Here is a 15,833-nt window from a genome sequence, read left to right on the forward strand (position 1 = left end):
GCGAAGTTGCCGCCACGGAGAGTGTGGGCGGCAAACAGCAACACAAATCTTGATGCTGGGCCTAAACGGATACGATTCCTTCTCTTCTCTAACACGAGGCACCAGAAATAAAATGAATTATTAAAAATATTCCAGCTTTTAAAAGAAAAAAAAATCATTTTATCCGATATGGATTAGACGATTTAAACGAATCTTTGTCCATAATTTAAAATAGATGGACCAGTCGATTGGATAAAATATTATATATCATATTAACAATTTAAAATATATCATAATAATATTATATAACAAAATTAAATAAGGAACGGTACTTAAAAGAATATGGTAATAAGTGACAAAGTAATATAAAATTAAATACATAAATCATATACAAAGATATTGACTAGTTTAATTGATAAAGATTTTAAAGAATTATTGTAATGTCATAGTTTAATTTACAACGTTTCCCCTTTATAAAAAATAAAATAAATTTTTGGAAAAAAACTTATGTTAAGACATTTTGGATCCCAAAAGTTTTACTTATAGTATTTTTTTAAATAATTATTCTATCCTTATCGACCGATCATCACCCATCAATCACTCTATCTTCTAATTCTCTACTCCTTTGATCACTTATCTAATCTCGTCGACCCATCGACCATACAAGTAATAGAAGCATCTTAAAGAGAAAAGACGATAGTGGTTCCGATAAAGACATAAGTTAAATAGTCATTTTATCTAAGAATTTTTTAAAATTTGAGAAGCTCTATAGAAAATTTTTTAATTTAAAATGTTTTTTGAATAATTATTTTAAGATAATTAGTGAACTAATGTATAACGTATAAGGAAAAACATTAAACAAATGCAGCCTAGTAAATAATCTATAATGTATAGGAAGAAATTAAGAGCATTCCTAAAATTGACATTTAATTAAAGTACAAGAACACTTGATCATCCAGTACAATAATCAACACTAATTCACATGAAGGGCATATTTATGAATGGGTGTGACAACCAACAAGGCTCTTTAATCTGGCCCAATATAACAGTGTTGTTAACACGTGTCACTCTTTATCCAAGTTATCAACCTTGGGATAATAATCTTTTCACAAACTTTGACTATGTCTTTGTCTTCTCCATTCATATATATATATATATATATATATATTGTTGGTACAGCGTATGGTGCATGGGCAGGGAAGGGAGGATGGACAACGGACATGCATGCATCTGAAGTTGTTGAATGGAACATGCATCTGGCTGTCACCGTCACAGCATAAAAAATAGAAACGTACTCAATTCGACAAGCATTGCATTCACGCTGAGTCAAGCTTACAAAAGTTGACGTAAGTATGACCCATAAGCTCACACGCAATCCTAATAATAACGATGATAATAACAATATTAATAAACCGTCAAGTCTTAATTGACACCTTTGATTTAAGAAAAAATTATGTTTAGCATTAACCTAAGACGATTAAAGAAAATAAAAACAACATGCGTTTATTGATTAAAACGGCTAGAAAACATAATGTAAAGAAGGTGATGTTAAATACAATATTAATAGGAAAAGAGCCAATAATTAATTTTTTTAACGCTTTTAAATGTAATACATGTCATTAAATCTATGACGGATGTGATCTTTTGCTAGCTGTCGATAAATTAGGGCCCAGAAAAGGCCCAACTCATACTGGCTTTGTTAGAGTGCGCGGCCCATTTGTGCCTGAACTGTGCCACGGTCCATGTCATGCTCCGCCCGGTGGGCCCTGACGCCACCACCGACTACAGCCGAGATGAGAGTCTTACTCCTTCCAAGTGCTGACGACAATGACATTACAGCGAGTCCACAAACACTCGATGCCTTGGAAACAAACACTCGATGTCTTATTCTCCTGTAGTAGGAAACAACACAAGCACAATATACGGCGGCTAGTTGATTTCGATCTCCCTTGCGTTGCTCTTCTTCTCCTCCGACCTGGGTATGTAGATGCGCAGGATCCCGTCCCTCAGCTCCGCCCTAATCTCGTCCGCCTTGGCGTCTTCCGGCAGCAGTAAGGTGGCGTTGATGTACCCGTACCTCCTCGTGTGCCAGCCGCCGTCCCCCTCGTCCTCCGTCGTCGATGACGACGACTCGTCCCCTGCGTCCTCGTCCTCGGACTCCCCGGTTATCACCAGCATCCCCTCTTCCACTGTGACTCGCAGGTCTTCCTTTCTCATGCCTGGCACCTCGTACCGCAGCTTGTAGCACTTGTCGTCCTCCTTCAGCCGGCCGAGCAGGCGAGATGGCGACAACCTCTCCAACAGCCCGTTCAGGTTCTCCGACACCTGCAGGAGGGCATTCCCGAACCCTGACGAAAACAGAGAAACCAGGTCGGCACAGGTGGAGTCAGCCGTAGTGGATTCTTTGGTCATCACTGCGTACCATCGTTGAGGTGGAAGGGACTGAGGTCCCAGGGATTCCTCCATGAGAGCCGACGGCTGCGGCGTCCCCGAGCAGGGGAAGGTGCACGAGTCACCGCCACCTGATCACTTCTGTCTTCCCGAGAAGAGTCAGCAGCAGCGTCTCCGGAAGAAGAGTAAGGGAAGGAAGGCACCACCGCGAGTCCTCTTAAGCGTGCGGCTCCCCCATTGTGCAGCAACGGGAAGGAGCGGCGGCTTCGGAGAGCGTTGCTGAGACAAGCACGAGCTAGAGCCATCACAGACGAGGATCAAACTATGTCGCAGTGGAATCAAGGAGAAACGTCGGAATTAAATATGGTGGGTTGGCTGCTGAGAGAGGAAGAATGGAGGAGTCCAAAACCTTCCAGCAAGGTCGCGAGAGAGAGAGAGAGAGAGAGGATGGAAGAAGCACGTAGAGTGTTCTGGAGGGAAGCGCAGGTGACGCCACGTTCTTGGCTTAGGCAATACGCGCGTCAACACTGAGCTGCAGCTCAGCGGTTGGATTGACTGGGAATTAATTCCAAGTGGCTACTGCTGCTAATGGTTTGCTCCGTGTTGTGATGAGGCAAATATGATTTACCATTATCTTTTATGGAATATACGGTTTCTATGAATTTATGAGAATTATATATCTTATGTTCAAATTTTAATTAATGAATATAAAATTCATGAAACTAAGAGTCATTTGATAAAATTATAATTCAAAAGATGATTGAACGTTTAGTAATAAAATTTTCTATAAATTGGTACAAAAAAAGGTCACATTATGCTGACAATTATAAAAGGAAATTACTAGAACAAATTCTTTAACCTAATTATAAATTATTTCATTTGACATACCAAATGAAAGTTGATGATTTTTTTCACAAAGGCAAAAGTCAAATATTATTAGCCTCCAATAGGAATAAAGACTAATTTTTAGGAATCTAAAAGATGGATGACCTAAAAATAATTAAAAATTAAAATCAATTCCTTTATAGTTAAAAATAATTAATAAATTATTTTGATGATAAAATTAAAAGAAATGAGTGTACTTAGAAACCATATTTTTTATCTAGTGTGTTGCACAATAGTGACAAAATGGAGTGGGTAAAGAACATCATTTTCAATCAATACTTCCGAATTTTTGTTGAAGGTTCGAACACTCTGAGCTACCGTTCATGACCATTATGAAGAAATCTTTTAGGAAGAAGATATATTAGTTATATTTATATATATTGAGATATTTGAAAAAATAATATATTGTTGAAAGGTTCTATACATATGTCGTTTCTCAACGTATTTCTTTAGAGAAAGACTCCATTTTTTTTTTTTCGGATGATAAATATTTCTCAAAACTAACAAAAAAAAATTAACTTGACCGATGAATTGATAACTCGAATAAAAACTCTAGAAGAAATAGGATCACTTAGCCATGCTTCATAATTAAAAAAATTGGCCATTCGCAAAAGAAAAATAATGAAGAGTTGACTGAAATGAACACTTAATACTTGATGCAACTTCTATTGCCACAAGTGAAATTAAGATAAAAGATGTGATATACGGAGAGCTAGATAGCTATATTGGCATGCACTAAATAAATATTACTTTTATTATACAATTCAATCATATTCTATATATTCTACTAGCTAAAAAAGAATTTTAATTTTTTTTTGAAAATGAAATGAAACTCAAATATAATTAAGTATGCAAAACTCAATTTGTATGATCATCCAGGAGCCTTTTTATTGATTTTTTCTATTTCAATAATTTCTTTTTTTCAGTTTTTTTCAGCTATTCTCTTTTTAAAATTCCGTAAGCTTCATTCTCACTACATAAAATACATAAAATTATATGAAAAGAGAATCTTTTGTTACAATAGAACTAAAAGTGATTTGGACCATCTTTTATATAATTTTGATAGACGGATTTTAGCTACCAACTCCATTCGTCAGAACAACTTCCATCGAGTCTCTGCACCTGTTTTTCTAAATTCTAGTTTTATAAACTTTTGTTTTTTTTATAAACAAAGTGACAAGGTACTTTGAAATAAATAATTATTTCGATGGAACCTTCTATCGGGAATTAATCGTTGATACACGAAACAAACCATTAATGTCTTTTAATTACTAGGTTATCTTTCAAGTGCACTAATAAATTTTGCGATGATAAAGAATTTATTTCTAATAGTTGAATGGTAAAATTTCTCTCGGCCAAGGAGAAGATGTGGGTTCCTGCTATTTTCTCAATCTGTTGCAAGGGGTCACTGAAGCTAGACAAAAAAATAAGTATAAAATTATTTTATACCTTTTGTATAAAATTAAAGGTAATGAAATTATCCATGAAGCTAACAAATGAAGCCTTAAACTAGTCATTGCTTGTAAAGTATAGAAAAAGATAAAATTCGAATTCGAATCAGTAAATAAGCTAGATAAAGAGAAAAAGTAAACGATGAGAGATATATCTGGATGTAATGCTGATTCAGAAAGACTTAACTCTTACATAATTAATAAAAAAGAAAATATTACTACATATGCAATAGCACCAACTATGAGAGACCCATCGATCCACATATGATGTGTGAATTATCTTATGATAAACATATGATGTGTGAATTATCTTATGACAAAGGATCATGATCCCGTGAGAGTGAGCTAACCCCAAAAACTAATCCTTAGTTTGGATTGCAAGCTACAATTCACCCGCATGAAGTCTAAAAAGATTAGAATCAAATGAAAAAAACATATAGGTGATGAGGAGAAAAATAAAATATCAAGATAATTGCACAGAAAAAATACTTTCTTATGTGCCAAGATAAGAAAATATTATATTTAGTAATATTGATAATATTTAGAAACAATATTAACATAATATTTGGAGTGTGTAGAGCAAGTTAAACGTTTGAAGTGATGTGATGGGATGGGATGTTTTGACTGCTAATTTGGTCATTTTCCAAAAAAAAAAGACCTAAAGAGTGAAAAGTATGATTGGCAGAGAGAGCTACAAATTGTGGTAATATGATCAATTATGTCACACAGCGCATAGACAATTGCCGTATGATTGGCTCAATTGAGTCGCCCAAATGACTAGTGAAAATTAGAAGTTTCATGATTGATGATCAAATTAATTAATTACCTTTATCACACTTATTAATGATCAAATTAATCAAATGATTATTTTATCTCAATTGCAACCCAAAGAAATATATATTTCTCTCTATCAAAAAGATGCTTTCCAACCGAAAGCTGGATGATGGCACAGCGCAGGGTGGGTCTCATGCATTGCTGTTGTCGCGTGCCATTGCTCGAGATGTTCCCCGCATATTCTTCGACAGTCACTGTGGTGGGAGGGCGATGCCTCATCCACCGCTGCCTGAGGACGATGACGAGTCTTCCTGCTCTCAGGCTGACGCCATGACCCACTCGTTGACCGACTGCAACAGTTCTATTCTTCCTGTTAAGCGTTGTGCTCGAGATAAGGAGAAAGAACCACAGATGCAGGTCAATCTTGTTCTTCGAGAACTCGATGACTAATTACACAGAGTTAGGAGTAATCCGAGCATGTTGTTCTTCCACTGGAACAACGAGCCGAGGAAGAAGCACAACAAGAAGAAGAGAAATCATTCATACAACAGACGACGACGATGACGACGATCAGTAGCAGCAGGACATCCTCTGCATCCCCCGATCTCTGAGAATTCCATTGTACAGGGCGGCTCTGTTCGCCGGCATCCGGCTCGCCTCCAGCCCTTCTCCTCCTCGACGACGTTCTCCGAGCGAGTGATCCTCCGCCGAGCTCCCCAGGTCGAACTCCACCACTTCGGCCGCGAACTGAACTCGCTTCTTCTTCTTCCTGTTCGCCCTCGCCCTCTTCCTCTCCTCTGCGCATTGACGACCTCCATCAGCTTAGAGAAAGCAAAGTGGGAACAGAAAGCAGGGATTCAGCAGGAGGCGCGCACCGGAAGAGGACATGCAGGACCGCAGATGCAGCCACGGAGGAGGTGCCGGGTCGGTGGCGGAGGGGAGAGAGAAGGGCTTCTGCCGGCGGAGGGCGATCAGGATGACGGTGCCGGAGACGGCCACGGCGGTTGCCAGGACCACCCCGTGAGCGCTCATGAGCGAGGAAGCCGACATGAGGGGGGAGGAGGGGCCGAGGGCGGCGGCTTCCTTTGTCGCTGCTACAAGTCCGTGACATGTGCAACCGCAGTGTCGGCTTTATACTTGTTTACACGGCACGAAACGAAGAGAGAGAAGGAAAAAGAAGGCTAATAAAGATTCGATGTTAGGCAGTGGAAGAGGTTGGATTGGCGGTTGCCATCTCAATTTTATATGAACAATGATGGATCATGACATCCATAATTAACGATCGCAGATTCTTATCTTATCCACTTAAAATTCAGTACATATTTATGTCTAGTTTAGGTTGAGCATTAGATAAGATGGAAGAAGAAGTTCTACAGTGCCAGTGAGGATGTCATCTTCTGGGAATCTTCATGTCGAGGAAGGCCGGACGGGGACTGCTTGACCTGTTGGTATCGGTGGCTCTTAGGGGGGGCCGTCTGTCTTCGGGCCACTTCGGAGACTCAAAAGACGAACGCACCAGCACGGACGAAGAGAAACGGAGGTGGTGGGGGAAGCTGTCGCTGTTTGCTGACTCTGTCGACCGACGCCTTGCTTTTCCGCTGAGGTTTGAAAAGACGGAGGATGCGTCTGCTTTACTTGAGAATGACGCCAAGGCGGGCGTTGGTCTCCGTGACGAAGAGGGCGAAGGACGATGGACGACGGGGCGCGTGTCGACCATTGGCGACCCCTGAGAAGCTCTGCCGGTGCAAGAAGTGCTTACAAGTTTGGTGCACAGCACAACACAACAAAGAAAATTAACTTATACGTATATAGGACGAATTTAAAGAGAAAAAAATAAATCTTCTTCTTGAATTCTTATTTTCAGAATTTTCTAACGATATTTATTTTCTAATTCTTAAAATACCTCCGACAGTTAGTCACTTGTCCTCTTTTTTTCTTTTCATCCTCCTATCTTCTTTATAATATATTATATATATTTTTAAATTTATAATATATATATATATATTATAATTTTTTTAATAATATTAAAAAATCATGATATAAACTTTGTATTCTATGTTATAATATTTTTCTAATATTATTAAAAATAGTATAATATAATATAAAGACACTATAACTAATTGGGTCAAAAGGAAAGACAAAAAAAAGGTGGGTGGGGTAGGTGGGGATATTTCATATATTAGGAAAAAATGAGAGTGACGTAGGAAATACTAAAAATGGAGACACTTCATAAGAAAAACCTAAAAAGATGGATCTTCATCTTTTTATAATCATTGGAATATCCTTGACATGACTAAATTATTTTTTCTGCCAAAACTTCTATAAATTTAGTCTAATCTTTCATATATAAAATATACTGTGTTAGTTAGAATATTTTTTAATTTATATGATATTTTTCATTCGTCTATCAAAATATTATAACTGTTGTGGAAATAACTTTGAGCCGTGGCCTCGAGGCTGACGTGGTTTGGTTCGGATCCGAATGCACGGGGATCCGACGCGGCATTCCTCAGGAAAGCTGGGGTGGCCGGTCACGGTGGTCCAGATGGAGTGTAGCGTGGGGGTGAAGCCTCACCGCTGCGTCGAGAAGGTGCGACCACGCCTTCGTTCCTGCACACAGGTCGGGTCGGAAGCTCGGCCCGACCCCTCCGACGATCAAGTCAGATGATGTGGAAGGGAGTTTTTCTAGTGAAGAAACGTCCTCCCCTTCGTTTAGAACTCGGGGGTATTTATAGGGTGGTTTAGTGTTACCTGATGTGCCTGCCTGCGGGAGGCAGGATCGTACATCTGATGGCGTCTGACGTTGCTATAGACGTTGCGTGGAGAATCGAACTGCCGCACGGTATGGGCGAGCTTCGGTTGTCGTCCTCCTTTGCCTTGGTCAAGCGCGCGGGGTCAGACAACGACGAAGTCGTTGTCTGAGAGCGGACGACGTCAGCGCATGTCGAGTCAGCATTATTGCCCTCCTTCTCGGACAGAGTGGCGCCCAGGTGGGGCCGACGTCGTGACACGTCATGTCGTCATTATTACCTCTATCAATAACTTTATTAAAAAATATATTTTACACCTATATATTGATTACATAAATTAAGAATTATTATTATGGCTTATCAAGGATATATTAGGAACTATGATAAAAGAGGACATCAAGAAGATATGCACCTCTTAGAACACCTCTATTTTTAAAAAATTCATGTATATAATATATAACAAAATTTTTAAAAAACTATTTTTTTTAATATTTTCTAAAGAGCACCTTTATTTATCTAATCCCTGAAGTGTCTCTTGATAAGATGATTAGAATAGTATCTAGTTACATTATATAAATTGGTTCATAAGATAAATCAATCCAATTCCTCGTATATAAGATTTATAGTATTATTTATAGTGTTTTCGATAGATCTAGTAAAACACAATAATCTTACTAAAAAAAGACTATAACTAAGGTAAAATTGATTCAAAACTTAATAAAAACAAGTTTGTATACAAATGTAGGATTTCAAATTAGTATTTTATTGATTTAAGAACAATAAAATCTAATTTAGATACTTTTATATTTTTTGAGTATGTTTATAGTATTTTTTAAAAATTATGAATCCATTAAAAATATATTCATAAAAAAATTATGAGTGTATTATGAGAAATATAATAAAAAAGATATCGATTGAAAAATATGAGAAAAAAATCTTTGGATGAAAATAAAAAAATAAAAGTTTTTTCTCAGCAATTCGTATATATTATTGATAACAATATTGAAAGATAGCTCCTTAGGGATCGAATGCAATGCATTATTTTCCACTCAAAGGAGAAGTAAAACAAGCATAAAAGAACATAATGGTAATGAGAACTAACGAGAGACAATGATTGACAAATATTGAAAGTCATAAGAGCCCTATCTCATTGGCTTATGATTGATGGAATTTACTGTGATGAGCACTGTCCTCTAATGCTGAGAACCCTCTTTAGGGATCTCGTGGTCAACGATAACACTCTTATAAACAGTGGTGGTAATTTGCACATCATGAATAGTGGGTGTGGTTCACTCGATAGCTAAATTGTGTGGACAAAGATAATTCAAGCTAAAAGAAAACTTCCATGTTGGATAAAAATCGTTATTATTTCAGGATGTTGATGCATTATGGTATGTGAAACAGTTTGACTTCTTGAGTTCTTGGGCTTCTAGAAAAATTATGGATCAACTTTCATCAAGTGTCTATGAGAGGGTATAAAATGGACTTTGGATTAATATTTTTATTATTTATTATTTAAATAGATATAAAAAGATTTTAGAATTTTTTAACTATTTTATTATTTTATTAATTTAAATTTTTTCTAACAGATATAGAATGATTATGGACCAACTTTCATGATGTTATATAAGAGCGTATAAAATGGACTTTAGATTTGATTTGGTTTAATTAATTTTTTATCATTTTATTATTGTTGAATAATAAACATATTAGAATTTTCATGGTATCTATAAATAAACAAACAAACCACAAATCCTACATTTGATAATGTTTAGATATATTTTACTATATTAAGTTTTTAGATTGCTTGTTTGACATTATTTGAATCACTAAGTTTGTACTGGATATTTGGATTTATCTAGTATTTATTTTCGAAACTAGTAGATCACTTTTAGGTTGATCATCGAAAGAGTGTCATATAACTTAGACAATTACATTTATCTAATGTTTATTTTAAAAACTAATCAACTTTTCTTTTATAGGTCACTTTTAAGTTGTTCATCAGAATGAGCATATCTACTAAATCAGATATATACAACGAAGGAGAATGTTTTGATCAAAAGATTTATAAAGATATGATAGGTAGTTCATTATACCTTATTTCAACTAAACTTGATATAATATTTAGTGTTGAGCATAAGATTTTAGTCTAATCATGAATAATCTTACTATAAAGTTATATAAAAAAAATTAGATACTTAAAAAGAATACCTAATATAAGATTATAGTATTCTAAATCTAAAAATTTTGATTTGATCATTTATCTTGATACTGACTCTATAGGATGTAGAATGATAGAAAAAGTACATTTGGAACTTTTTAATTACTAGGTCATTCACTTGTTTCTTGATCATTAAAAAATAAAATTTTATCGCACTATCAACAATTAAAGCTGAATATATTGCAACACGTGGATGTTATGTACAGGTAAATTTGAACGAAAAACCCTTTAAAAGATTATAGATTTTGTTTAAAAAATATTATTATAAAATATGATATTACTAGTGCAATTTGGTTGTCAAAAAATCATATTCAATATTTTCAAACTAAGTATATTAACATTAGACATCATTTCATTAGAGATTATATAAGTAATTATGATATATTTTTATATTTCTTTGATACAAAACATCAATTAGTAGATATTTTTATTAAACCATTGAGTGAGGAATAATTTATTTTTATCAAAAGGGAATTAGATATGTTAAACGTATTTGAATGATTCTTGATATTACTTGGACATAATTTATAAAAAAAGGGGCGGTTCGGTGGTAACACTCGTGGACTAGCGATACCATTGCTAGAACACTTTGTCTAAAGGCAATAGCACCATCCAAGCTGGCGGTACTAGTGCCAACGACCCAATCCTAAGCCCTATAACTTAGGGCTAGTGGTAAAACCATCCTAAACCCCTCCAAACCCCTCTTATCTCCTCAATCTTACCTTAGCCGACCTCTTTCTTCCATAACACTCTTTTTCCTCCCTCAAACCTCCTATATAACACAAAATTTAGGATTTTCATCCCTCCTCCCTTTACGAGTCTAAGGATCGAACTCAATTACTCTTCTTAGATATAAAAAAAGAACCCTTAACTTGGTAAAAGATTAATACTACAAGAAAAATCTTTAAATCCTTCTTTTATTCTCAATTTATAGTTTGTTCTTGTTTTTATTTTTATAATACATGTTATAATTCTTATGATATCTAGAAGATCCTTAAAGGACAAAGGAAAAATAAGAATATTTGAAACCTATAATACCACCCTATTTGATTCTTATGAATATGCCTTAAAACTTTTAAAATTTGAATCCAAGATTATTCACAAAGAAAAATATGTTGACCTAAAAGATTTATGCGAGTTGAAAACCATCATATGGTTTACTAACTTAAATGTCCTTCATATTCTTTAAATTAGTAAACCTATTTACCCTAGGCTACTTGGAACGTTTTATAATAATTAACATATAAATGAAAATGATAGGTCATCTACTTATATCTAAAGACATCATAAACTTATCATAGATGACATAATTTGTGACATTATAGATATTACTAAAATGAGACAAGGTTTCTTTTTTCAAAGATAATAAGACATTGAGTCCATTGGGGTCACTAGCTATTACCATTATTTTTGAAAATCTCAATCTATCTATTATCACTAAGAGTTGTAAGCATCTTTTACCATTTAATATAAAATTACTTTATCATATTCTAATTAAAATAACACCATATTGATGAAGTTAATACTTTTGAAATATGCACTATGTATTGGATTACGATAGGATGTGATTATTGCTTTAGCTCTCTCATACATCAAAACAAAACATGATTGATATATTTGAGAAAGATATAATACTTTTATATAGAGGCATAACTACTAGATCTTTACATACACACGACACAACTATCCCACTAGACGAAGAAATAATGAAATTAAATAAATTTAATATCATTAATATAAACTTATTAAGAAAATTAAGGTGCACTATAATTAATAAAATATTGACCATATTACCTAAGATAACTGACCCTCCTCCACTCGAGCTTATCTCAAATACACATATATAGATAGTCATTCTCCTCCTATTAATCCCTTTGAGGCAAGACCTTCAACAGATCCAACACCTTCTTCATCTTCTAATTATATAGTAGCTTAATTGGATTATCTTGAGCTTTATTATAATCAGATTTTGATTAAGTTATAGCAAATCCATCAATGTCTTATCACTTTTGATGTATATTTTTATATTTTATATAAGTATTTTGGATTATCACCACCCAAGTAGATTATATATTCCTCCTTTTTGTTGATCACAAAGGGGGAGATGTAGTAACTCTACATGTTTTTGCCTTTTGATATTGAACAAGAAAAATTATCCCATTGTGTTTTTAACTTATGATGATGTCTTATGATGCTTTTTAACTTAACTTATAGATTTGATTTTTGCAATGATTACTATTAAAAATTATTAGAATTTATGATCAGATTACTTTTGAATTTAAAACTAGCACTTAAAGTTTATTATTTTAAATTTAAAATAATTATATTCTTAAGATGACATATAGACATGGAGAGCTTAGTTAAGACTTCTCGGGTATCAAAGTAAACTATTTTAGTGGTAGACTAGATGAAGTTCTCGATTATCTTTCTAAAATGAGTAAAGACTGTGATAACTTTATATTTATATTTTATAGGATAGAGACATGTATATTTAGTAAAGTAATATATGAAAATAATATAAAATCTGAAATTATCAAAGGAAGTGGTTGCGGCAAGGACCCAAATATCAGTATAAATAATTTTAAGTAATTTAGAGCAGAAGATATTCTAAAAGATAATATATGACTTTCATTATTAAAATAAGCATTACAATGAGCAGTAATTCTACTTGATTTAGGAAAAGAGTAACGAGAAATTAACCATTGTTGATTAAAGGATGACAGCCACTCATAAATATTATCTTTATTTTGGCCTCGACCAAGGTATTGCCCCTGTGTTCAAATCATTTACTAGAAATGAGTAAAAAAAAAATTAATTAAAGTATTATTTTATTTGTAGAATTGAGAGATGGAAATAATGTTTCATTTGATGTGAGATATATATAAAATATTATTGAGTGTAAAAGTATTCATATGTGAATGAAGTATTATGGAACCAGTGTGACTGATAGATATTTTATTACCATCAACAATAATAATGTCTTCATTACCTCTATAGTCAGTGTGGATTTATAAATATTACATATCATAAGTGATATGATGAAAAGCACTAGAGTCAACAATTCAATTACTTGGATGAGTAGTTAAAGTAGTCATGATGTTTTTTTGAGGTTAGTTGGGTATATTTATAGATTTAGATTAATCGATAAACTTTTACTATGTGTCATAGAGTTAACACATAACTTTTTGTCATAGAGCTAACACATAACTTTTTGTCATAGAGTTTGCTGATTATCATTATTTGGATGTCAAAACTACAAATAGTTATAGTGATTATTATTGAAGTTATTACCTGAGTTGTTTGGATTAAAGTTGCCACCATAGTTGGTACCAATGTAATAGAGGATAATGACTTTGTGTGTTACCCATGTGTATAGGAGGCATCTTGTTCGATGTTCTTATTATTTTGATTGTCTTTTTCTTTGAATTTTTTATTAAATTAAGCGGTAATAATTGGTTCTATCTTTCTCTTTTCTCGTTTTAGATATATGTTTTAATCAATTTACTTGTCATATAATACTTTAGATGATATTGATGAGTTACGTGCTCGAATTATTATCGCTAGTTTATTGTATTCATCTCTTAAACCATTGAGAGTATAAACAACGACTTTATCACTCAGGAGATGACCTATAATAATTTTTAGATTTTGCATATAATCAGTAATAAAACTTTCCTATTGGGTTGTTTTCATTAAGGTAGATAAAAAATTTAGTATGCAAGCGCGAGAGTGATTGATAAAGATAGTTTATAATTTAGACCATACTTCTATTGTAGTGTTGCATAAAGAAATTAGTGGTGCTATAGAGTTAGTGACAATGACTTGAATATCTTATAAAATAAAATTATCTTGACATAGCCATAATTTATTATTAAGATTTGTTATTGATATTGGTTCTCTTAGTATTTGAATATTTTTGAATAGACAATAAAGAGAGTCATCGACATAACCTAACAGATCATATCTAAAGAGAAGGTTTATGAATTAAGCTTGTCAAGATGTATAGTTGTCACATTTGAAGAGTTTGAAGATGATCAAGATTGTTGCATTATTAGAGATGAGTCTTGTCGGTTAAGAGGAACTATTGTTCCTTGAAGGAATAATCATCATAGTGTTAGAGCTAGAGAAGGAAGAAGATATGGTTGTCGAGTGGTTAGAGGAGATAGTATGAGGAAGGGCAGGAGAAAGTGGCGCCTTAGAGCGAGGACCAAATTAGCTACAACAAGGGTTGTAGGTACAATAAAGGTTAGATCATATCTACCCGCAATGTAAGGAGGTGGCTTACCTTCTTAGATTTGTCACTCTCTTTGATGTTGTGTGAGGAAGGAGTTTGTTATAGAAGGAAGCAGTCAATAGGATACCTATGGTAGGAGAAGGAAGTGGTCGATGGGATATAGCCTATTGAAGTAGTGGTTGAGTAATGAGATGATGAGGCGCTCAAAGGGAATAAGTTGGCAAATGGAGAGCTACCTATTAAGAAAGAAGTAAAAATGCTAGTGTGGGATCTTGATAGAACTGACCTTGTAGTGTACACACCGTATGTACATTGGTGAAATCTTCAGACACTAGAGAAGAAGATGTATATGTCGACGCCTTGAACGATAGTGTGAAGTATGGTGTCGATCATGAAGGGCTATTAGGATGGCTTCCTCACACAATTAGGGTACGCAATAGACTGAAGGAAGTATGTGGAGATGCAAAGAACAAGAGAACCCAAAGGAAGTGGCACCGAGGAGATTAACAGCGATGGTTGGTGTTCGCCTCTAGCAGTCTATGAGGAAAATCGCTAAGAAGATTGTCAGGCAGAATGCATCTAGGAGAACTAATAGAATACCGTCAGTGGGATAATCGCTACAGCAAATCAGCATAGTGGCATTGTTATCGTCGGACGGTGAGGAAAGGAAAGTCTTATTCGAAGTAAAAAAAGCTCTAATACCATGATGAATTTACTGCAAAAGGGGATGATTTCATTTATTAGGTTATATATATATATATATATATATATATATATATATATATATATATATATATATATTAAAATGCTATCGATTGGAATTGGTTTTTTTTGGTGATGTGAAGTTTATTAGTGGTTGCAATCTCGTATATGATGAAGCAAGTACAATGTAGTTTAGGGATAGTCGCATGAAGAGGATCACACTTTAGGAAAAGACTCGAGAAGAACGTGATTCATCGAGCTAGACGCCTCACTTGCAAAAAGTCATATTAGGTTGTTCCTAATATTAATCATTTGACGTTCAAATTAGTTTTAACTTGTCAAACTTGAGGATTAACGAGTGCAGTTTTTATATAAAGTATAGAAAGTGCCATATATCTTGAGAATTTTTATTTATAAGAAAAAGTCATGATATAAACTAATATTGA

General features: G+C 34.3%; 2 protein-coding genes across 2 annotated transcripts; both read right to left on the reverse strand.

Annotated features, from left to right (window-relative positions):
• Window positions 1–1,841: 1,841 nt before the first annotated feature.
• Window positions 1,842–2,762, reverse strand: LOC135649385 (26.5 kDa heat shock protein, mitochondrial-like). The gene is made up of 2 exons (XM_065167672.1): window positions 2,402–2,762; window positions 1,842–2,327 (listed from the first exon to the last, which is right to left on the reverse strand). The coding sequence occupies exons 1-2, from the start codon at window positions 2,673–2,675 to the stop codon at window positions 1,909–1,911; spliced, it is 693 nt and encodes a 230-aa protein (XP_065023744.1). The 5' UTR covers window positions 2,676–2,762; the 3' UTR covers window positions 1,842–1,908.
• Window positions 2,763–5,892: 3,130 nt separating this feature from the next.
• LOC135650235 (uncharacterized) lies at window positions 5,893–6,626 on the reverse strand. The gene is made up of 2 exons (XM_065169494.1): window positions 6,356–6,626; window positions 5,893–6,277 (listed from the first exon to the last, which is right to left on the reverse strand). Exons 1-2 carry the CDS (start codon window positions 6,528–6,530, stop codon window positions 6,051–6,053), a joined length of 402 nt encoding a protein of 133 aa, XP_065025566.1. The 5' UTR covers window positions 6,531–6,626; the 3' UTR covers window positions 5,893–6,050.
• Window positions 6,627–15,833: the final 9,207 nt, after the last annotated feature.

This window comes from Musa acuminata, chromosome BXJ3-9 (assembly GCF_036884655.1).
Source record: "Musa acuminata AAA Group cultivar baxijiao chromosome BXJ3-9, Cavendish_Baxijiao_AAA, whole genome shotgun sequence".
Classification (NCBI taxonomy): domain Eukaryota; kingdom Viridiplantae; phylum Streptophyta; class Magnoliopsida; order Zingiberales; family Musaceae; genus Musa; species Musa acuminata.